General features: G+C 37.8%; 1 protein-coding gene across 3 annotated transcripts in view; it reads left to right on the top strand.

The window, feature by feature from the left end:
* The first annotated feature begins 6963 nt into the window (after positions 1 to 6963).
* LOC136036386 (sialin-like) overlaps positions 6964 to 25075 on the top strand; it is a 66971-nt gene continuing 48859 nt past the window's right edge. For 2 of the 3 annotated variants that reach the window (XM_065718567.1, XM_065718569.1), the window contains exon 1: positions 6964 to 7054. In XM_065718567.1, the coding sequence (XP_065574639.1) occupies positions 6979 to 7054 (76 nt within the window). In that variant the 5' untranslated portion in view covers positions 6964 to 6978. Of the gene's footprint in view, positions 7055 to 11611; positions 11785 to 25075 lie in introns of those variants that run through there. The other variant, XM_065718568.1, reaches the window with a different exon arrangement.

Raw genomic sequence — 25075 nt, forward strand, 5'->3', positions numbered from 1 at the left:
TAAGTTACGTATATTTTTTACTAATAAAAACGTTCGTTGAATATTAAAAGTTCTAGTAGCCTTTTTAAGTAACCGAAAAATTGGAGGGCAGCTAGGCCTCCTTCCCCACCCCTTATTTCTCAAAATCGTTTGATCAAAACTAAGAGAAAGCCATTTAGCCAAAAAAAAAAAAATTAATATACTAATATCATTTCAATAATTTATGTGTGGAGAGCCAAAATCAAACATGCATTAATTCAAAAACGTTCAGAAATTAAATAAAAAAAAACTAGTTTTTTTAACTGAAAGTAAGGAGCGACATTAAAACTTAAAACGAACAGAAATTACTCCGTATATGAAATGGGTTGTCCCCTCCGCAGTCCCACGCTCTTTACGCTAAAGTTTTTAATTGTTTTAAAAAGTAGAATTGTGGCAAAGAGTCAAACTTTAGCGTAAAGAGCGAGGGACTGCGGAAGGGACAACCCATTTCATATACGGAGTAATTTCTGTTCGTTTTAAGTTTTAATGTCGCTCCTTACTTTCAGTTAAAAAAACTAGTTTTTTTTTATTTAATTACTGACTTAAAATAGAGGAAAAAAGTTCAAATATTCTATATTTATTTGTTGTGTATCCTGTATATTATTAAACAAAAAATAAGGTTTTTCAACTTGAATCAAGGAGCAAAACCAAAATTTAAAACAGACATGACTTAGGCCATATGTGAAAGAGGCTGCCCCCTCCTCAACAACTCACACTTTATGTTAAAGTTCAACTCTTTGTCACAACTCTACTTTTTAAAGTAATAAAAAAAGTTTAGCGTAAAGAGCAAGGTGCTGAGGGGGGAAGACCTCTTCTATATACGGAATAGTCTTTTTTGGTTTTTAGTTTTAATGCTTCTCCTCATTTTCAGTTGAAAAAGACTTGTTTATTTATTTAATAATCTATAACTGAGTGCTATAAGTGTTTGACTATTTAGGTACTTTCTAGTTTTTAATATAAGAGTAAAAATTTGGTCGAGACATCCCCAACCCTTCCTAAAACCACACTGTTCTTCTCTTAAAACTTTATCTTTAGCATCTCCGATTCTAAAAAGTATAGTCATTCTAAGCAACTTGCTGCCTACAGAAACCAGGCTAATGCCTCTATGATTACCACACTCACTCCTATCATCTTTCTTGCTTAGAGATTAATTATAGTTTTCCTTAATTCACCAAGTACTTGCCCTTTTTTCAAAAATAACATTCATAATCTTCAGCAGCTTATTTCTAAGCTCACAACAACCATATTTAAGAAACTCATTTCTCCAAATTTTCAACGCCTGGGACCTTATCATCTTTTTATCTTTTAGTACAGTCACTAATTCAATGTCACAAAATAAATCTTCCTTCCCATCCAAAGTGTTGCAAATTTTTCGATTAATGTCTATATCTCTTCCTGTAACTCTATCATGATTTGCCACATTCTCAAAATGTTCTACGCATGTCTTCTTAATTCTATCCTCTATCACTAATTGTGACCCAAGAGATATTAGCAGTACTGAATCCTGTAATGATATTACTCCGTATATGAAAGGGGCTTTTCCTCCTCGACACCCCGCTCTTTACGCTAAAGTTTTTTTTATTGTTTTAAAAAGTAGAGTTGCGAGAAAGAATCAAACTTTAGCGCAAGGAGCGGGGTGTCGAGGAGGAAAAGCCCCTTTCATATAGGGAGTAATTTCTGTTTTAAATTTTAATGTCGCTCCTTACTTTCATTTCAAAAAACTTGTTTTTTTATTTAATTTCTGAAAGTTTTTGAATTAATGCATGCCTGATTTTGACTCTCCATACATAAATTATTAAAATTAAATTTGCATATTAATTCTTTTTTTGGCTAAATGGCTTTCTCTTAGTTTTGATCAGACGATTTTGAGAAATAAAGGGTGGGGAAGGAGGCCTAGTTGCCCTCCAATTTTTCGGTTACTTAAAAAGGCAACTAGAACTTTTAATTTTTAACGAACGTTTTTATTAGTAAAAAATATACGTAACTTAAGAATTAACTTATGTAACAAACTTTTAAATTCTTATATTTTTGATTATATATATGAGGGGGTTTGTCCCCTCGTTAATACCTCGCTCTTCACACTAAATCTTAAGTTTTGTCCCAATTCTTTAAGAATGACCCCTGAATCAGAAAGGCCGTAGAATAAATACTTGAAATTACTAAAAATAATTTAGCATAAAGAGCGAAGTATTTATCTCCTCCTAAATACCTCGCTCTTTATGCTAAAGTATTTTTAGAACCCCTCATATGCGTAATAATCTCTGTTCGTTTTAAGTTTTAATGCTTCTCCTTACTTTCAATTGAAAAAACTTTTTCGTGTTTATATTTTCATTGTTTTTTTTTTTTTTTAATAGTAATGCTAGAAAATCCTGCGCCCTTTTCATTGAATTTCTCTTCCGCCATGAAATATTCCTCCAAGGAAAGATCCTCCGATATAGTCTCCTCCCCTGAACCCCACACCCAAACCAAAAAAATCTCCCTGAAAACATCAGTACACTTCCCAATAACCATTACTGTATGTAAACATTGGTCAAAGTTTGTAACTTGCAGCCCCTCTCCCAGGGACTGTGAGGGGGTAAGTCATCCCCAAAGACATAGTTATTAGGGTTTTCGACTATGCGGAACAAAAAGGCTATCTCAAAATTTTGATCCGTTGACTTTGGGAAAAAAAATGAGCGTGTGAGGAGGCCTAGGTGCCCTCCAATTTTTTTGGTCACTTAAAAAGGGCACTAGAACTTTTCATTTTCGTTAGAATGAGTCCTCTTGCAACACTCTAGGACCACTTGGTCGATACGATGACCCCTGGGAAAAAAAAAACAAACAAAAAACAAACAAACAAATAAACACGCACCCGTGATTTGTCTTCTGGCAAAAAATACGAAATCCCACATTTTTGTAGATTGGACCTTGAAATTTTTTCTATCGGGTTCTCTGATACGTTGAATGCGATGGTGTGATTTTCGTTAAGATCCTATGACTTTTAGGGGGTGTTTTCCCCTATTTTCCAAAATAAGGCAAATATTCTCAGGCTCGTAACTTTTGATGACAAAGACTAAATTTGATGAAACTTATATATCTAAAATCAGCATAAAAATCCTATTCTTTTCATATATCTTTTAGCATCGAAATTCCGTTTTTTTAGAGTTTCGTTTACTATTGAGCCGGGTCGCTCCTTACTACAGTTCGTTACCACGAACTGTTTGATAATCAGCAAGGAAACTAGCCGCCCTGATTAGCTCCATTATCTGGTTTTTGAATATTTCACTTTAAATCCTCCCACAATGATTCATTTTGTTAAAGAACTTCTCTAACAATTTTAGTCAACAGTTTTTGTTAGTAAACTTAGCAGTGGTGTCATTTAGGGTGGGGGGGGTAGGGTTGCACTTGCCATCCCCAATAATCTGGAAAAAAAACTATGATTTATTAAGTTGCTTTAAAACTAATGCTCGTTTTAAGTGTCAAATTTGCTCTTTACTTCGAGCAGATAATTTTTTTTTTAACTAATCCACGTTCGTTTTTGAGTTAAGGAAACCGAGAAAAATAAGGGTCCATTACACTTCATAATAGGTTCCACATTAACATTTTTCCAAATATACTGCCTTTAAAACCTTACCATCAAGTAAACTGTGAACCTAGTTAATGGCAAAATTGAAAAATGTTTCATCACATTTCCTGTTTCCTGTATCATCACATTTGCTCAGGTTAATTTTTTCCCTGGAACTTAAGTTACTTTCACTTCTTAAAATATTTCGTTTCAAGACTAGATTCTCTTGTTAAAAAAAAACTTTCAAAAGTGGAAATGAATACACCCTCTACATCTGCAAATAGGACAGAAATGGAATCATTAAAGAATAAGGAGGTAGATATTTAGAGAGTAGAATTTCGTGAATGAAAAAAAGATCATTGAGAAAGAAAATAAGACTTAGTGCTTTTTATAATAATATTGTTACTATAACTTGATAGGTCAAATCGTTTGTCGTTTGATCATGGAATTTGGTAGAGATGGATCCGCTCCAGGATCCGGAAATGTATGCCACCCATAGCCTGATTTACACAAGGAAATTTCTGCGTAGTTGTATAGACTTTATTTTTTTTAAACAAAGATGCAAAGAGGAAAGTAATTTCGAACTCTAGGAGTCAATTTTCCCTTCCCATTGTCATCCCAGACAATTTTAATTAATTTAAGATTTCTGCCGCAAGGATGCCATGAATTGTTCGGGTTTTCTGGATATTCATTGTCAAACAATGCCCAACAGATTAGTCAAATTCTAACCTTACTTTTAGGACTTTTTGAAATTTGAAATACGATCGCTACATAAAAAAAAAAAAAATAAAATCGCTACATAAAATCGCTACATAAATGTGGGGAATATATCACAATATAATCTTGAAAAACCTGCGGTAACACATTGATTTATCCTGTATCTTTACTTAGACAGCGCTTTTGCGCTGCCTATGATTTTGCTTCGGCTCTATGTGGCCCTCTGATATCAATGCTATTTGTTAACATAAATCCGCAAACCCACAAACAAATCAATTTAACAAAAAATCATAAATAATATCATAAATAATATTTCAATAAATCATATATATTAAAGGTTTAGTACAACAAATTAAATTTAACAGAGTTGGAATTCATTCAAAATTACATGCAAATGAGTAGCGCGATACTCAGGGCTGTTAGAATAGAGCTTGGTTTAATTATAAGATTTAGAATCCAGTGTTGGGTGGGGGGAGTAAAGGGGGATCTGTACTGGAGCATTAGTGGTCAATCCGAATAAAAAAAATCTGAGTGTATACGACATTTACCTTCACCCACCCGAAAGCTTGTTTAAGCTATACTACTGTCGTCTGCAGCAGGTCATTGCTGACAATTTTAGTAAAAGCCAAGCACTTATATATTTGATTGTTTATTGTGGGTGTATTGTGTATAATGTATTACGTAATGTTTTTAAAGTCACCGAGTAGAGTGTTTGTTAAAGAGCCCCACAAATGTCATATTTTCCCAAAATACATCTGATAGAAATTTTGAGATAGCCATTTGTTGAAAAACAGTCCTAAGATCGCATTATTACGCTTTTGGGGTTGACACAACACCCCAGAGTCTGGGGGCAAGGGTTGTTTGTTATGCCCCGGGGCTAAAGTTTAAATTTTAAAGTGTAAACTTTAAAGGAGGATAATTTGATTGGAAATGTATAGTTCTAGTTCCGTTTTAAGAGTTAAAAGTGATGGAGGGCAACTAGCCCCGCCCGCCTTCCTGACATTCTCTTTTCCCTAAACGCATCCGATTGAAATTGTGCCATAGCCGTTTTGTTCACAATGGCCCGAAGAGCATGTAGCAAAGTCTTGAGTGTGGACACATCCCCCAAGAGCCCAGGTTTGTAAGTTATGCTCCGGGGCATATGATGTGTTTATGAAACTGGTGGTACCATAAACGTCGGATCGGATGTGGCCTACTATATTGGAAATCGGAAGTACTAGTGCCCTTTTTAAGAGTTAAAAGTGAATGGAGGGCAACCGTCCTCCGAAGCCTATAATTCCCCAAAACACATCCGATCAAATTTTAAGAGAACTAATTTGTTCAGCATTGTTGAAAGATCCAGATTAATTATGTCTTTGGGGATGTCAACCTCTCCACAGTCCTCAGGGCAATTCATTCATTATTTACATATAGTTTATGTTATTGAGAAAAGTATCTATTTTGAACTCTGCTTTCACAAAAGACAAAGGGGTATTTAGCTGGGCCTTTCAGAGAGTGTTGAGTAGAGTGCTGAACTAAATCAAAGCATGTTATGTGTATACGGATCGTCAAAAGGGCGTAACTCAGGAATGAATGAGCATATTAATTTGGAACTTTCAGGAAATATTAAGGGAGATGATTAAAAAGACGATATTTGCATGCTGCCACGACTGCTGTAATTACCACTACTACTACAGCTACCAAAACTACTATCACACTACTCCATTTACAATATTGAAGGGAAATTCGAACTGAGTGAAAAGACGCTACGTAGATATATATTGTCAAAAGAGCGCATTTTAGAATTCGATTTGGGTAGTAAGTTGGAACTCTCAGAGAATACTTAAAGAGAAGATCATCTGACCAAAAGGCAATATGTGCCCGCTACTACTAGTACTACTATCACCGCTACATTTCAACTAATACTTCTATTGCAATTACACTACTACTACTACTACTACTACTACTACTACTTCAACTACTACTTCTATCGAAACTACTTGTAAGGCTAAGAGCACTGAAACGAAAATTTCAAGACACATTTGAACAAACAGGTTATGAAAAGGATATACCAGCAATATTATAGCAATGGTTAATTCTATTAGGTTGAATCTTCCAGGAACTGATGAGAGGGATATTCAACTTGCCAAAAGGCAAAGCGTTAATTTTACTGCTGCTACTATGACTAATTCTATTACAATTAATATTGCGACAAGTAATACCAACACTACTGCTGTAACTACTATTACAACTATGCCTACCGGGTGTGAAGGTGAAATTTTCAAGGAACATTTTTTCTTGTGGGAGGAGGTGAACTGAATTACAACAGGTTTTTTGTCAAAAGAACGTAAGCGCAATACCCTAAAAACAGTTTGGTGTGTGAGGTTAAAACTAACAGGGGTTGTTGTGGGGGGTGAACTAACCAAAAGGAAATATTTGCATCTTAATGCTACTGTTTCTACTCATACAACTGCTACTGCAACTAGTATGACTATTTCTACTACTACTACTGCCATTAAAGCTAAGGCTACTTCTTTTCTGAATTCGACCAGTAACATCTATGCTGGGTAAATTTTGAAACCTGTTCGAAAGTTATTACAATCCCATTCAGTCATTGACCAGTTCCGATCTTTATAATATGGATTATTTGTTTCACTATTATGTCAAGGCCCATGAAATCAACATGCCCAAAGTGTATGTTTCGTGCTGCTAGTGGAACGATGGAGTGCAGTTGGTGTCAACAGTGGTCTCATCCAAAGCGCAAAGGCATGTCTATTGAGGAGAAGAAACAATGTGGTGAGTGACAAGGCTGTAACCAGGGAGGGGGATTAGGAGTTTGAACCCCATGCTTCTGAAGTGTTTTTCTGACTCATAAAAACATAACAAAAATGCATATAAACACATTTTTTATTCTTTTTTGTAACCCCCCCCCAAAAAAAAAAAATCTTGTGTAAAACACCCACCGAAAAAAATCGTGGATAAGGCTCTGGTGACTGGTTATGTTTAAACTGCCAATTCCCCCGTTCTCTGAATGGATGGCCGGTATTTACCCCCCCCCGGAAAATACCCTCTCCGGAAAAAAACGCCCAGAAAATACCCCCTCCCCCTGCGGAAAACAACCCCCGAGGAAAATTCTCCCCGCGCAAAATACCCCCCGTGGAAAATAAGGCTTTCTAAATTTGGAAATTTTATTTTAGTTTTGCTTTTCAATTTCGGTAGGGGGAAGGAATTTTGATACTTGTGTATTATGCCCCACTCGCTCACGTTTTCGCTGTGTAAAACTCAATAACAAACCGGTTTTTCTATTAGTTTCTTCGTTAATTTAGCAACAAATTTGGGATATAGATTCGAACATTGGGGGGGGGGGTAAAGTATAGAGGGTCTGCATACAAAAGGTGTTAGGTACAATTATTCTGTGTATAATGAAGAAAGAATTTTTTCCTGACTTCAAAGTGTCCGAACATTTTACCCCCCTAATTTGTATATATATAGCCCAAATTGTATATTTCCCATATATTCTGTCACTTGTATCTGTCTTGTCTGGCTCTATGCTGAAAAAAAAACTAACGAAGAAACCGGTTTGTTCTTGAGTTTTACACACCGTAAACTTGAGTGAGTGCTGCATAATACAGAAGTACCGACATTCCTTCCTCCTACGGAAAGAAAAAAACAAAACTCAAATACAATTCTCAAATTTGGAAAGCCTTATTTTTCACGGGGGTATTTTCCACAGGGGGGGGTATTTTACGCTGGGATATTTTCCCCGGGTGGATGGGGGAATTATACGGGGGATGGTAATCGCCGAGAGGGGGGGGGGGTAAACGCCCAAAACTCTCTAAATGATAATTAATCGTCTATAACACCACTTTCTCTACCCCCTGGCTCTAAACCACGCTGTTGACCCAAGTCAGTCACAAAATCAGCAACCTTTAAATCAGTTTAAAAAAACTAAACTTTTCAAGTCCCCCCTTGTGTTGACTGTGATAAACATATCAAACAGCTTGCTGATCACCGAAATAAATACAATGCAAAGTAAGAAAAGAATTTAAATCATAGAGTAGCCATAAAAGATTTGAAAAAAACAATTTGACGTATATAATATATACAAGGGTAATAATATGCTCAATGAACATGATTGCGAAATAAAAAGACTCAGTGAAGATATTAACTCCCACAATTCCCATCGCCTTGTTATGGAATATGAACTTTTAATTCTACAAAACAATCAAATGAACTTAAAATCAAATATCACCAAATTACAAGAGGACAAAAATAACAACAAAGCAATTATTAGTACACTATGGGGTTAAAAAATCAAAGTTGAGTAGCGCCAGCAATAATTCTAAAATATCCCAAGAGACCTTACAAATATCTATTTTTAGGTTTAAGATAGTGAAAATAGTGACGATGACCACACTGCCTTTCCATAACAAACAAATACAAAGTAGAAACAATAGGGAAAATCTTTTCAAGAGAGTGGAAATCAGTTCTGTGAATATTTCGGCCCTATGTCCAAGGGCCGTCTTCAGCACAATACGAGAACAAGAAAGAAAATATGTATATATAAATAAACTTACATTAAATTGTGAGAATTAAAACTAAATAATGTTTTCTAAAAACTTTTTTATAAAAACAGCCCTAGCATCCTTACATCACGACCTTACTTACATCCTTACGAAGTTCAACAAGCACTGACAAAAAGAATAAAGTGAGAACATAAATTCATTCAAACTAGAGATAACAAAGTGATTAAGTGCAATTTCTCAGAGCCAACCTTGCTTTTTTAGCAGCCTGTCTCAAAGGCCTTTTCTTAGCTGGTTCAATACTATTATAAATCGATTTGGTAAAATATTTTGTTAGATCATTTTTAATTAAATTTGACTATAAAGAATTTAGTGAGTATTTCCCTAAGTCCCTGTTCAAAGAAATGTTATTATTTATTTTGAGATTAATTTCGACTGATTCTCGAACCACCTGTTAATTAAAAATAATCTAACAAAATATTTTACTATTGTGACTCTGGTTAGAGAGTTTTACATGCAAAAATGATCCTGTAATAAATAGTCCACCCCCAAAATTATCCTCCCCCCATTCGATGACCCAAAATTAAAACTCAGTGTCAAAACTCAGTCAAAATTAAAACTCACTACTGAAATCCACTGAAATTCATACTGTCACGCATATAAATCGCTTTAAATTTCCTAAATTTTTAATCACTGATGCTGAAAGTGCAATGAAGATGCTATCAGAATTAAAGGTAATTTATATAAATCTACTCGATTCTTCTACAAAAATAAGGCCGAAGAATTGTCTACCAACAAAACAAAAAATTCGTATTCTGAGGTAAAAAAGCTGTGTGGTATAAGTCTAGACCAGCTTAATTTCAACCTACCTGAATCCCCTGAAGTTCAGTGGGTTCAGGCCCCACTGTTGCGACATGGCAAACATTTGGTGTATCATGGGCAGGACGTGTAACCTTTGGCCTAGGCCGTATCCAGCGGAATGGGGGTAAAGGGGGTTTGATGCCCCACCCCGTAATGTCTGTCCGACACGTAAAAAAGCAACAAAATTGAATATAAACAAACTTTGTATGTGTTTTTTAATTTTTTTTGTAGCCCCCAACACAAACTCTTTTGTTCCCTCTCTCCCCTAAATAAATCCTGAATATGGCCCTGGCTTTGACTGAAAATACTTTAGAGCTCTATTTATGAACATTTTTCATGTGAATGATCTCTCATTCATGGTCCTAGGGGTTTCCCCCTCACCAAAGCGTTTACTCTAGGGTATTTTTAGGGGGTATCTTCTGCGGGGGGGGGGGTAAACACCGGCCACCCGTATTCATATGATTTAAGAGCAGAAAAGATACGTTATAGTATTGCAATAACGTCATGCATTGTATAAAAGGCGTTCTATATAGACAATATTTTTCAGATAAAATATTCCTAGAGGATGACCAGAAAAAAAAAAGTTAATGGCCTTTTAAGTTTCCTTCAGACGAAAGTAACGTTTTGAATTAAAAATTCGAGACCATGGGGCGGGACATCATGATTAATTTGTTTATTTGTTTAAATAATTTGTGCATTCGAAATGGCCCATTTTTTTTTATTTTCGAAGAAGCTTGCAACTCAAATCTGTTCGCTCCTTGGCTGAGGATCTCGAAACTTTCCAAAATAGGCCATTTTTGTGATGAGCCTGCAACAGTCATTCTGTTCTTTACCTCCATGGCCTTGTCCTACATCGAGTGGGCGCTGACTACTACTACCTGGTGTCAATCTCGGAATGCCACAAGTTCCACCACGCTTGGCTCAGTCCCCAGAATGTAAGATGCAGTTATCCCACTTTTGACACACGCCACCTGGTGAACATGATTTCTGAGAGACAGCAGTCCCTCACCCTGCATAAAATTTCCTATTTCCGCTATTATGAATTTCTGCTTTATCTGAGATTTTAATGCCTGGGACGAGAAATTTTTTTTGTGATATTGGAATAGAAAAAGTGAAAAGTTTCACTTGACAATTCTGATTGAGAAACTGTATGATCAGCTCAAAATTTTTTCACAAACGGGTCATTGACAGCGTTTTTTCACAAAGAAATGGAGGGGGAGAATGTATTTCCAAAGTCTAGCGAAGTGGTATTTTTTTTCAACTGTTCAAAGAAAATACCCCAAAAGGCATAAAAAAATAAAACTATCCCAAAAAAGGTTTAGCTGAAATCTAGAGGGCCCTGTGCCCTTCGTTGTCCCCTCCCCACTGGGCTGTTGCCCTATTATGGGTCAATATATTTATTTTCTTAGTGCTTTTGTTGATAAAAAGGTGTTTTTGCTCATAGCAATTGGTCCCAATTGAGAGCCTCCAACTAGACAAACCTTAGTTAGCGGACGTCTATCCTTACCGTTACTCTTGATCTGCGTCTTAATCCAGTTTTACATCCATATTTACGAGATGCGTCGTAGACCCGAATTTAGTTCTGAGCGGGAAATCGAATTTAACGAGAGAGGAAATATTTCTGAAGCAGATACCGACCTTGTAACTCCTTCCCCCTTGTTACGGCTCAATGACTTATCATGAAAATCCTTGTTTGTAAAGGCACATCCAGGATTTTTGTTCGAGAGGCGTGTTGATTATCATAAAAGACACCAGCATTTTTCTTATGTTTTAGTGAATTGCACAAAATTTTCGGAGAGGGGTTTAAACCCAGTAGTCACCCCCCCCCCTGGAAACCGCCTTACTTGTTCATACCGTAATTTTTCATTTACAATACAAATAGTCAAGTCATGCTCGACTACACTTGCAATTTTTAGTTTCCCGCTAGACTGACAGAGAGAGAGAGCAAAAGAGTCACCTCCGGTCACCTCTAACTGAATTCTATTTCCCGGGCATGTCAAACAGTAGCTCAGAGTCAGCTCAAACAAGTAGACCATAGAAGACTGTGGAAACAATTTAGTATAACTCGGATTTCATCAGAAATTTATATTTTAGTTTTAGAAGATTCTTGAATTGTTGACATGGCGGATCAGCAAAAAGGACGTGAGTATTACTCTATATTATTTTCGAAAGATTCCCATTATCCATTACAATCCTTCGAAAGTAGGCTAATTTAGAGTAGATATCCATATTTTTGTCTTCAAGAGGCTGTGTGAAAAGTACTATTTTAATTGTAAATCTATTTATTAAATTTAGGAAAAAAGCCTTGATATGGCTTAAATTGTTGGAGAAATAATGGGAGCTGCATTTTCAAAAATTAGTGCTACTGCAAAAGAAAACCCAAAATAAAGAACAATGGAACTAACAACTCACTACAACACCAAGCCACCTGAGGCCAACACAGCCATGCTCCTCCTCCATCCCAACTTATCAAAGCCTCCCTCTGTACATACTTTGGTACTTGTATGATATACGCCCTGTCTAATGTTCTTCCAATATGTTTCTCTGACACTCACTCCTAATGAATCATAGTAAAGTAAGACAAAATAAGGTTTTATACTTTAGAAGAAAATTTGGGCTATATATTTCCACATTAGGGGGGGGGTAAAGTATAGCGGGTCTGCATGTCGAATGTGTTCGATACAGTCATTCTGCATATTATGTGCCAAGAATTGTTCTCTAACTTCACGCTGTCCAAATACTTTACCCCCTCCCCCCTAATGTGCGAATGTATAGCCCAAATTATTTATTTTCTATTTATTTTGTGACTTCCCTTTGTCTTGTCTCACGCTAAGCTAAAAAAAAATTCGTCTCTATAATGCGTCAATGCATGAATAATTTGAGCGGTAGTGGCGTTTATCATACAAGTATCCACCCTTCCAGGAAGTTCCAATTTCCTTTGAATCTTTCCCTACGACATCTTCCCAGTTCCCATCCCTTTTGGGGACGACCTGTTTTTTGTTTGGCTCTAGATGGTTGGCTGAAAAGGACAATCTTTGGCAATCTGTCATCTTACATCCATAGAAAGTATCCTATCCGTCTCAAAATAATGGAATATTTGTTGGATATTTACAATTCAGGGTATACAGTTGACCATTAAGGCAGAGGCGTAGCTAAGGCTTTCAGATGCCAGGGACAGTGCAGGTTTGCCTCCTGCGTGAGCGATTAATCTTGCCTTGTCGTCCCTCAGAGGTTGTGCCCCGGGACAGCTTCCTCCCCTACCGTAGCTACACCACTATATTAGGATGATAGGAAAAAATAAATTTGTTACATAAGTGATTTTATGTTTGGATTTGGGATGTAATTCTGATTCTAAGGATATTTCTATTTCTTAGGTACCTCAATTGTCAGTTATTGAGAATATTCACCAAATTAGGCCAGGGAGGTGTTTGAAAGTACCTACCTCCATTCCTTTTCCCTTCAAGGGACACTGACCTCCGATAAACTGGGACGAAATTCTGGGTACTTATGCGTTAAAGTGACCCCATTCAAGAAGAGAAGTTAGGTTCGTCCTAATGAAATATACCTAAATATGATGAAAATATAATACTTTATACTTAATGACCAATTATGGAAACTACAACAGAGAATAATGGAAAGCAGGCTCTACGTGGCCTAGTTATACACTTCCAGAAAGTGTCTTTATCGAAATAACATAAAGTCATATTGTGACGCATTATTTTGTATTGGGAAACACCCCTTGTTCTGGAAAAGTCTAAATGTCTCTTCTTCAGCCCTTGCCAAATCCCAAATCTTCATTTTAACATCCATGGTCAGACACTACTCTCTATCACTACACATCCAGGGTTGCCACTTCAACTAATAAAACCACAAGTTTTTCACCAAGAAAATCATCAGTTTTTTCACCAAGAAAATTACCAGTATTTCATCAAAGTTACCAAAAATTGGTGGTCAATAATGATAGGCTTTAACGCCAAAAAGACGCGTTGTGCATCCTGAGCTAAGACATTATGTTTTTCAAAGGTCGTCAACTGCTCAAGAAGGAAGAATATTTATACCTAAAACCGGAGTTCCAGCCAAAACTAAAATTGTGACCTAAAATCTTGTTTCTGGACATAAAGCTTTTTGTTTATTTAACTACAATTGTCTTTAACTTGCCTTTGTCTTTACTTTGCAATGGCCACTGAAAAAGAGCATTAGAGCTCATAATTTCCGTTCGAATGAGCCCTCTCCCGATATTTTAGGACCGTTAGTTCTACACGATCATCCCTGAAAAAAGAAACAAAAAAAAACAAGTAAACAACCATCAATGAACTGTCTTCTGTCAAAAGACACCAAATTCCTCATTTTCGCAAACAGGAGCTCCAAATCTCAATAGTAGGTTTCTTACACTGAATCTGACGGTGTAAATTTCCTTAAGATTTCATTATTTTTTGGGATGTTTGATATTTGTTTAAAAAACTTTTTCCATAAAACAAGTTTTCCAAGAAAATTAAAGAGCCAAAGCCAAAAATGAACAGAAATAAATTCAAATAATCTTCCAAGCTTAAAACTATCACAATTACCATCAATAGATAGCCGAGTCAAACTCAAAAAGATCAAAAAATAAAATTAGTAGGGTTGACAGCCCCCATGCCTTGTCAAGACCAGAACGTTATTTATACTTTACTGAAAACATTATAGGCTGCATCAAAATAGTCTTCAGGCTAATACAAAACATTTGAAATTCTTAATTTAAGTTTACTCATAAAAAGTAATCAGGCTGTGAAAACTACGTAATTTTTTTCAATTACACCATCAAGTCTGATAGGTTCATTAACTCTAGAGGAAAGGTTTAAACCCCCTATATAATTTTTTTTTTCTCGGTGAGAATGGTCGTGGATGCGTATTTATTTCTTTGTCTATTATTGTATTTTTTTACAGAGAACATCTGGCCCTAGGGCTATTAGTGATTCCTCAGCTGTGGTATTTGAAATAGAGCTTTCTCATCTCGTCGTTCCCCTTTGAAGGGGAAAATACTATCAAGGAAGAGCCTTCCTTGGTAGAGTTAGGATGTCTCAATCGTTTCCCCCAATCCCGAGAACCCCACCTGCCAGCTTTAGAGTGGGTTGGAGAGACAATACTCGTCCCTAGAAAAAAGGAGAGAGCTACCCACTACTCGCTGAATCTCCGGGTTTCGCAGTAACAAGAGTAATGTAACAAGAGTAAAGTAACAACAGTAACAAGTTTCTTACTGTTTTAAAATAGAGTTAAGAGAAAGATCAAACTTTAGCGTAAAGAGCGAGGCGTTGAGGAGGAAAAGCCCCTTTCATGTATGGAGTAATTTCTGTTCGTTTTAAGTTTTAATGTTGCTCCTAACTTTCATTTAAAAAAACTTTTTTTTATTTAATTTCTGGACGTTTTTGAATTAATGCATGTTTTGATCTTGGCTCTCCGCACATAATAAGTAAAACAAAACTTGCATATTAATTAATTGCAATTAATCGGAAGATTTTGAGAAAAAAGGAGCGAGGGAGGAGGCCTAGTTGCCCTCAAGTTTTTGATTAGTTAAAAAAGAAACTAGAACTTTTAATTTTTTACAAACGTTTTCATTTGAAAAAAATATACGTAACTTACGAATTAACTTACGTAACGAAGTTCTATATTCCTATGTTTTTATTGCGTATATGAGGGGGTTCAACCTTCGTCGCTCTTTCACACTAAAGCTTAGATTTTGTCCCAATTCCTTAAGAATGACCGCTGAATCACAAAGGCCGTAGAATAAATAGTTGAAACTACTAAAAATACTTTAGCGTAAAGAGTGAGGTATAACGAGGAGGTAAACCTCTCATATGCATAATAATTTTTCTTCGTTTTAAGTTTCAATGCTGCTCCTTACTTTCAGTACAAAAAACTTTTCATATTTATTTTTTCATTGTTTTTTCAAATAATGCAAGAAAATCCTGCGCCCCTTCATTGAAATTCTCTTCCACCATGAGAAGTTTCTCCATGGAAATATCCTCCCACGTAAACCCCCCTCAACTCCCCCCTAAACCAAAAAAATCCCCCTGAAAACGTCTGTACACTTCCTAGTAACCATTACTATATGTAAACACAGGTCAAAGTATGCAACTTGCAGCCCCTCCCACGGGGACTGCGGGGGAGTAAGTCGTCTCCAAAGACATAGTTATTAGGTTTATCGACTATGGTGAATAAAATGGCTATCTCAGAATTTTGATCCGCTGACTTTTGGGGAAAATGAGCGTGGGAGGGGGTCTAGGTGCCCCCCAATTTTTGGTCACCTAAAAAGGGTACTAGAACTTTTAATTTCCGTTAGAATGAGCCCTCTCGCGACATTCTCGGACTACTCAGTCGATACGATCACCCCTGGAAAAAAAAAAAAAAAAAAATAACCACGCATCCGTGATCTGTCTTCTGGCAAAAAAGCGAAATTCCATATTTTTGTAGATAGGAGCTTAAAACTTCTACAGTAGGGTTCTCTGATACGCTGAATTTGATGGTGTGATTTTCGTTAAGATTGTATGACTTTTAGGGGGTGTTTTCCCCTATTTGCTAAAATGAGGCAAATTTTCTCAGGCTCGTAACTTTTGATGGGTATAGCTGATCTTGATGAAACTTATATATTTAAAATCAGCATTAAAATGCGATTCTTTTGATGTAACTATTGGTATCAAAATTCCATTTGTTAGAGTTTCGGTTACTATTGAGCCAGGTTGCTCCTTACTACAGCTCGTTACCACGAACTGTTTGATTTACAGTTCACATGAAAATAATTGCCATTTTAGGACATCTATTGTATGGATTTTTATTGGAAGAAATAATTAGAGCTAAGAGCTCATATGGCACTTGTGACGAGGCGAAAAGAGCTGAGAGCCAAGAGATCATATGGTATGAGCTCTAACATAATTCTATGAATCAATGGATTGATTTAAAAAGGAAAATAAGAGGCTTAATACCGGTCAAGATTTAAAATAAGAGCTCTGAGTCACAAAGTCCTTCTAAATATCAAAATTCATTAAGATCCTATCACCCACTCGTAAGTTATAAATACCTAATTTTTTTCTAATTTTTCCTCTCCCTTTTGCCCCCCAGATGGTCGAGTCTGGGAAAACGACTTTATCAAGTCAAATTGTGCAGCTCCCTGACACGCCTACCAATTTTCATCGCCCTAGCACGTCCAGAAGCACCGAACTCGCCAAATCACTGAACCCCTCCCCCCCAACTCCCCCAAAGAGAGCGAATCCAGTACGATTCTGTCAATAACGTATCAAGGACATATGTTTATTCTATCCACCAAGCTTCATCCCGATTCCTACACTCCAAGTGTTTTTCCAAGATTTCCCCCTCCAAATCCCCACAATGTCAAAAGATCTGGTCGGGATTTGAAATAAGAGCTCTGAGACATGAATGCCTTCTAAAAATCAAATTTCATTACGATTTGATCATCTATTCGTAAGATATAAATACTCCAATTTTCATGTTTTCCAAGAATTCCGGTTCCCCCCCTCCAACTCCCCCGAATGTCACAGGATCTGGTCGGAATTTGAAATTAGAACTTTAAAGCACAAGATCCTTCTAAATATCAAATTTCATTAAGATCTGGTCCCCCTTTCGTAAGTTACAAATACCTCAATTTTCAAAATTACCCCCCCCCCCCCCAATTCCACTAAAGAGAGCAGATCCGGTCCAGTTATGTCAGTCACGTATCTTAGACAGGTTTCTATTCTTCCCATCCAGTTTCATCCTGATCTCACCGCTTTAAGTATTTTCTAAGATTTCCGGTCCCCCCAACTGCCCCCCTCCCAATTACGCTTGATCCGGTTGAGATTTAAAATAAGATGTCGGAGTTACGAGGTCCTTCTAAATATGAAGTTTCATGAAGATCCGATCACTCCATCGTAAGTTAAAAATACGTCATTTTTCTTATTTTTCAGAATTACCCCCCCCCCCCCGCAATTGAGCGGATCCGTTCTAATTATGTAAATCACGTATGCAAGATTTCTGCTTATTTTTCCAACCAAGTTTCATCCCAATCCCTCCAATCTAAGCGTTTCCCATCATTTTAGGTCTCCCCACCCCAAAATTCCCCCAATGTCACCAGATCCGGTCAGGATTTAAAATAAGAGCTTTGAGACACGATATCCTTCTAAAAATCAAATTTCATGGAGATCCAATCACCCGTTCGTAAGTTAAAAATACCTCATTTTTTCTAATTTTTCAGAATTAACCCCCCCCCCAACTAACCCAAAGAGAGCGGATCAGTTGTGGTTATGTCAATCATGTATCTAGGACTCGTGTTTTTTTTTCCACCAAGTTTCATCCCGATCCCTCCACTCTAAGTCTTTTCCAATTTTTAGGTTTCTCCCTCCCAACTCCCCCCCTAATGTCACCAGATCCGGTCGGGTTCAAAATAAGAGCTCTGAGCCACGTTATCCTTCTAAATATCAAATTTCATTGAGATCCGATCACCCGTTCGTAAGTTAAAAATACCTCATTTTTTTATTTTTTTCAGAAATACCCCCCCCCCCCCCAACTACCCAAAAGAGAGCGGATCCGTTCCGTTTATGTCAATCATCTATCTAAGACTTGTCTTTATTTTTCCCACTATGTTTCATCCCGATCCCTCCACTCTAAGTGTTTTCCAAGTTTTAGGTTTCCCCCTCCCAACTCCCCGCCCCCATCACCAGATCCGGTCAAGATTTAAAATAAGAGCTCTGAGTCACAAAGTCCTTCTAAATATCAAAATTCATTAAGATCCTATCACCCACTCGTAAGTTATAAATACCTAATTTTTTCTAATTTTTCCTCTCCCTTTTGCCCCCCAGATGGTCGAGTCTGGGAAAACGACTTTATCAAGTCAAATTGTGCAGCTCCCTGAAACGCCTACCAATTTTCATCGCCCTAGCACGTCCAGAAGCACCGAACTCGCCAAATCACTGAACCCCTCCCCCCCAACTCCCCCAAAGAGAGCGAATCCAGTACGATTCTGTCAATCACGTATCAAGGACATATGTTTATTCTATCCACCAAGCTTCAGCCCGATTCCTACACTCCAAGTGTTTTTCCAAGATTTACCCCTCCAAATCCCCACAATGTCAAAAGATCTGGTCGGGATTTGAAATAAGAGCTCTGAGACATGAATGCCTTCTAAAAATCAAATTTCATTACGATTCGATCATCTATTCGTAAGATATAAATACTCCAATTTTCATGTTTTCCAAGAATTCCGGTTCCCCCCCTCCAACTCCCCCGAATGTCACATGATCTGGTCGGAATTTGAAATTAGAACTTTAAAGCACAAGATCCTTCTAAATATCAAATTTCATTAAGATCTGGTCACCCTTTCGTAAGTTACAAATACCTCAATTTTCAAAATTACCCCCCCCCCCCCAATTCCACTAAAGAGAGCAGATCCGGTCCAGTTATGTCAGTCACGTATCTTAGACAGGTTTCTATTCTTCCCATCCAGTTTCATCCTGATCTCACCGCTTTAAGTATTTTCTAAGATTTCCGGTCCCCCCAACTGCCCCCCTCCCAATTACGCTTGATCCGGTTGAGATTTAAAATAAGATGTCGGAGTTACGAGGTCCTTTTAAATATGAAGTTTCATGAAGATCCGATCACTCCATCGTAAGTTAAAAATACGTCATTTTTCTTATTTTCCAGAATTACCCCCCCCCCCCGCAATTGAGCGGATCCGTTCTAATTATGTAAATCACATATGCAAGACTTCTGCTTATTTTTTCAACCAAGTTTCATCCCAATCCCTCCAATCTAAGCGTTTCCCATCATTTTAGGTCTCCCCACCCCAAAATTCCCCCAATGTCACCAGATCCGGTCAGGATTTAAAATAAGAGCTTTGAGACACGATATCCTTCTAAAAATCAAATTTCAGGGAGATCCAATCACCTGTTCGTAAGTTAAAAATACCTCATTTTTTCTAATTTTTCAGAATTAACCCCCCCCCCCCAACTAACCCAAAGAGAGCGGATCAGTTGTGGTTATGTCAATCTTGTATCTAGGACTCGTGTTTTTTTTCCACCAAGTTTCATCCCGATCCCTCCACTCTAAGTCTTTTCCAATTTTTAGGTTTCTCCCTCCCAACTCCCCCCCCCCCCCCCAATGTCACCAGATCCGGTCGGGTTCAAAATAAGAGCTCTGAGCCACGTTATCCTTCTAAATATCAAATTTCATTGAGATCCGATCACCCGTTCGTAAGTTAAAAATACCTCATTTTTTTATTTTTTTCAGAAATACCCCCCCCCCCAACTACCCAAAAGAGAGCGGATCCGTTCCGTTTATGTCAATCATCTATCTAAGACTTGTCTTTATTTTTCCCACTATGTTTCATCCCGATCCCTCCACTCTAAGTGTTTTCCAAGTTTTAGGTTTCCCCCTCCCAACTCCCCGCCCCCATCACCAGATCCGGTCAAGATTTAAAATAAGAGCTCTGAGTCACAAAGTCCTTCTAAATATCAAAATTCATTAAGATCCTATCACCCACTCGTAAGTTATAAATACCTAATTTTTTCTAATTTTTCCTCTCCCTTTTGCCCCCCAGATGGTCGAGTCTGGGAAAACGACTTTATCAAGTCAAATTGTACAGCTCCCTGACACGCCTACCAATTTTCATCGCCCTAGCACGTCCAGAAGCACCGAACTCGCCAAATCACTGAACCCCTCCCCCCCAACTCCCCCAAAGAGAGCGAATCCAGTACGATTCTGTCAATCACGTATCAAGGACATATGTTTATTCTATCCACCAAGCTTCATCCCGATTCCTACACTCCAAGTGTGTTTCCAAGATTTCCCCCTCCAAATCCCCACAATGTCAAAAGATCTGGTCGGGATTTGAAATAAGAGCTCTGAGACATGAATGCCTTCTAAAAATCAAATTTCATTACGATCCGATCATCTATTCGTAAGATATAAATACTCCAATTTTCATGTTTTCCAAGAATTCCGGTTCCCCCCCTCCAACTCCCCCGAATGTCACAGGATCAGGTCGGAATTTGAAATTAGAACTTTAAAGCACAAGATCCTTCTAAATATCAAATTTCATTAAGATCTGGTCACCCTTTCGTAAGTTACAAATACCTCAATTTTCAAAATTACCCCCCCCCCCCAATTCCACTAAAGAGAGCAGATCCGGTCCAGTTATGTCAGTCATGTATCTTAGACAGGTTTCTATTCTTCCCATCCAGTTTCATCCTGATCTCACCGCTTTAAGTATTTTCTAAGATTTCCGGTCCCCCCAACTGCCCCCCTCCCAATTACGCTTGATCCGGTTGAGATTTAAAATAAGTTGTCGGAGTTACGAGGTCCTTCTAAATATGAAGTTTCATGAAGATCCGATCACTCCATCGTAAGTTAAAAATTCGTCATTTTTCTTATTTTTCAGAATTACCCCCCCCCCGCAATTGAGCGGATCCGTTCTAATTATGTAAATCACGTATGCAAGACTTCTGCTTATTTTTCCAACCAAGTTTCATCCCAATCCCTCCAATCTAAGCTTTTCCCATCATTTTAGGTCTCCCCACCCCAAAATTCCCCCAATGTCACCAGATCCGGTCAGGATTTAAAATAAGAGCTTTGAGACACGATATCCTTCTAAAAATCAAATTTCATGGAGATCCAATCACCCGTTCGTAAGTTAAAAATACCTCATTTTTTCTAATTTTTCAGAATTAACCCCCCCCCCCCAACTAACCCAAAGAGAGCGGATCAGTTGTGGTTATGTCAATCATGTATCTAGGACTCGTGTTTTTTTTCCACCAAGTTTCATCCCGATCCCTCCACTCTAAGTCTTTTCCAATTTTTAGGTTTCTCCCTCCCAACTCCCCCCCCCCCCCCCAATGTCACCAGATCCGGTCGGGTTCAAAATAAGAGCTCTGAGCCACGTTATCCTTCTAAATATCAAATTTCATTGAGATCCGATTACCCGTTCGTAAGTTAAAAATACCTCATTTTTTTATTTTTTTCAGAAATACCCCCCCCCAACTACCCAAAAGAGAGCGGATCCGTTCCGTTTATGTCAATCATCTATCTAAGACTTGTCTTTATTTTTCCCACTATGTTTCATCCCGATCCCTCCACTCTAAGTGTTTTCCAAGTTTTAGGTTTCCCCCTCCCAACTCCCCGCCCCCATCACCAGATCCGGTCGGGATTTAAAATAAGAGCTCTAAGACACGATATCTTTCTAAGCATCAAATTTCATTGAGATCCGCTCACCCGTTCGTAAGTTGAAAATACCTCATTTTTCTAATTTTTAAGAATTACTCCCCCCCCCCAACTACCCCAAAGAGAGCAGATCAGTTCCGATTATGTCAATCATGTATCTGGGACTTGCGCTTATTTTTCCCATCAAGTTTCATCCCGATCCCACTACTCTAAGTGTTTTCCAAGATTTTAGGTTTCCTCCTCCAACTCCCCCCAATGTCATCAGACCCAGTCGGGATTTAAAATAAGAGCTCTGAGACACAATATCATTCCAAACATCAAATTTCATTAAGATCCAATCACCCGCTCATAAGTTAAAAATACTTCATTTTATCCATTTTTTCCGAATTAACCGGCCCCTACTCCCCCCCCCAGATGGTCAAATCGGGAAAACGACTATTTCTAATTTAATCTGGTCTGGTCCCTGATACGCTTGCCAAATTTCATCGTCCTAGCTTACCTGCAAGTGCCTAAAGTAGCAAAAACCGGGACTTTAGGTTTTCCCCCTCCAACTCCCCCCAATGTCATCAGATCCGGTCGGGATTTAAAATAAGAGCTCTGAGACACAATATCATTCCAAACATCAAATTTCATTAAGATCCAATCACCCGCTGATAAGTTAAAAATACTTCATTTTTTCTATTTTTTTGCGAATTAACCGGGCCCCCACTCCCCCCCAGATGGTCAAATCGGAAAAACGACCATTTCTAATTTAATCTGGTCTGGTCCCTGATACGCTTGCCAAATTTCATCGTCCTAGCTTACCTGGAAGTGCCTAAAGTAGCAAAACCGGGACCGACAGACAGACAGACCGACAGAATTGGCGACTGCTATATGTCACTTGGTTAATACCAAGTGCCATAAAAACCGTGCCTCTGTATTTTTTTACCTCCTTCTTACCCTGGATTTAAAAAATGCTTTTATTCGGGTATTTTATTGAAAAATGTCTTTGGGATTTTCATGGAAGAAATAAAAAAAAAAAAACATAAATTTACCCCGCTAGATGTTCAAAACTACGTTTTGACTCCCTCCCCCTCTGAATTTTTGGTAATTGGTGTCAATGATGTTGTTTTTTCCTTATTTTTATGAGATCACTTTTAAAGATTTATGACAAAGCAATAAATTTTATTATGGAAACAAATCAAAGGGGTCGCTCTCTCTCTCTCTCTATCTCAAATCATGTACACCAGGTGGCGCTTACCAAGCGTGGTTTAGCTGTGCCAAGCATGGTGGAATTGTGCCAAGTTTGGCGGAGCCGCGGCAGACGGGGAGTTCTGAGATGTACATGAGGTGGCAGAAAGTCAGCACCCTTTCCAACCGACCCATCATTAGACTAAACCGCTACTTGAGCTTAAGTCACTTTGTTATCTTTTTTGTGTATCCTTTATCTTTGGTCAGTTCCATGGGAACCGCCCAAAGGCCCTTAAGTATAACAGTATGACATCTATTATGAAAAAAGAAAATGGTTGTTCGTGCTCAAGGTCGTATCCAGGAGGGTAGGGGGTATACCCTACTATACAATTTTAACATATAACAATATGACACCTATTTTGAAAAAAGAAAGTGGTTGTTTGTACTCAAGGTCGTATCCAGGACGGGCAGGTTGGAGGATTATTTATTTTATTTGTTTCTGATTATTTTTCTTAGCACGTTCGAAATTTGTATAAAATTCATGTTCCTTTTACTCCGTCATTTATGTCTGATTTTAATCCTGTAATTGTGTTTCGCATTTTCTAAAGCATATTCCCTGAGTCAGCTTGTAAGCGTCTTTCTTTCATGGTTTTAGGAAAATCAAATGATCCTTTAAACTTAAACATTTCTCTGATGTTTTGCTGCCCCACTAGCGGGGACAAAAAGAAAAAAGGGGACATCACTGCTTCCCATGCAAAAAGCGGCTTTCCTTTTTGCTCAAGATAGGGTGATTCACACTAACAGGTTTTTCTGCGATCGAGATTCAAATGGTACAGTTCTATTTCGATCAGACACTATGTTTGTGGGGTTTCAGGCTATTTTTCGAAATCCCCAGACGTTGGTTTTGCAAAAAAAAAAAAAATCAAAATAACAGTTAGCATTCCTGAATCAGCTTCAAATGACGATTCTTTCTCATTTGATTTTTTTTTTATGCTGCAACCAAGATAGTAATAAATACTTTGTTACTATTGTGGGCTTTGATTTATTGGTTTTCATCTATATTTTGTTTTTTTCATTAACATTTTTCTTTCTTCTATGCATCTTTTTTCCGAGTGTTTTACCATGCATTTGAGCCACGCGGGGGACAATGCTGTAATACTTTGATTTTTTTTGTGATTCAATCCTTTGGTCGATCCTACATAAGCTCTTTACTTTTTGCGTGAAAAATGTTCGCAAATTTCTGGTGTTGACACGAGACTATTATATATTAACTAGCTGTTGGGGTGGCGCTTCGCACCACCCCAACACCTAGTTGGTGGGGGCGCTTCGCGCCCCCCCAAGCCCCCCCGCGCGCGTAAGTATATATTAATGGTGGTATTGTTGGCTGATAAGCTTTATTAATAAGCAGTCGAGTTGTCCTAGTAGAATGTGCTTTACTAGGAATAGCCGAACTTGGAATATTCGTCGTAGTGGTTGTCGAGATTTGAGCCGGTTTGGGCGAAGTAGTTGACGGTTCGGTAGTGTAGTGGTAATCATATGGTTGCCATAGGAGCAGTCTAGATCGGGATATTAGTGGTAAGACCAATAGGAAGATGCATCTTGGATAAGTCTTAGTAGAAATTCGCGTTGTAGAAGCAGGTGGGAGTCTTTGCTATGCAAAAGGTTGTCCTATGCTACATCTGGATGTCTAGAAAACTAAAATTTTGCTTTTAAAGGTTGAATGCTCACTGTTAATCTGATTTTCCTTAAATTTCAAAATGTAGCTTATTGCAATTTGTAAAATTTATTTTGATTTTTAAGAATTGATTATCTAGGACCACTTCTTAAATAATCCTTGGATGGTAAAGAGTACACAGTAATATAACCTCTCTATTTAGTGCAGACCACCTCTGCACTAAAATTAATCTATAAAGCATTCGTTTAAAATAGATATAAATAATGTAATACTCTTTTCCCTGGGAAAGGGGGAAATCTGATTGCCTATAATGTGAACCACCAAAGTTTTGCATATCGTCGAGGACTATAACTTGTTCAAACAGGGAGGGGATTGGTACGCAATTGTCTTGCTAGTGACCCTTATATT

The sequence above is a fragment of the Artemia franciscana genome, chromosome 15 (genome assembly GCF_032884065.1).
Source record: "Artemia franciscana chromosome 15, ASM3288406v1, whole genome shotgun sequence".
NCBI lineage: Eukaryota > Metazoa > Arthropoda > Branchiopoda > Anostraca > Artemiidae > Artemia > Artemia franciscana.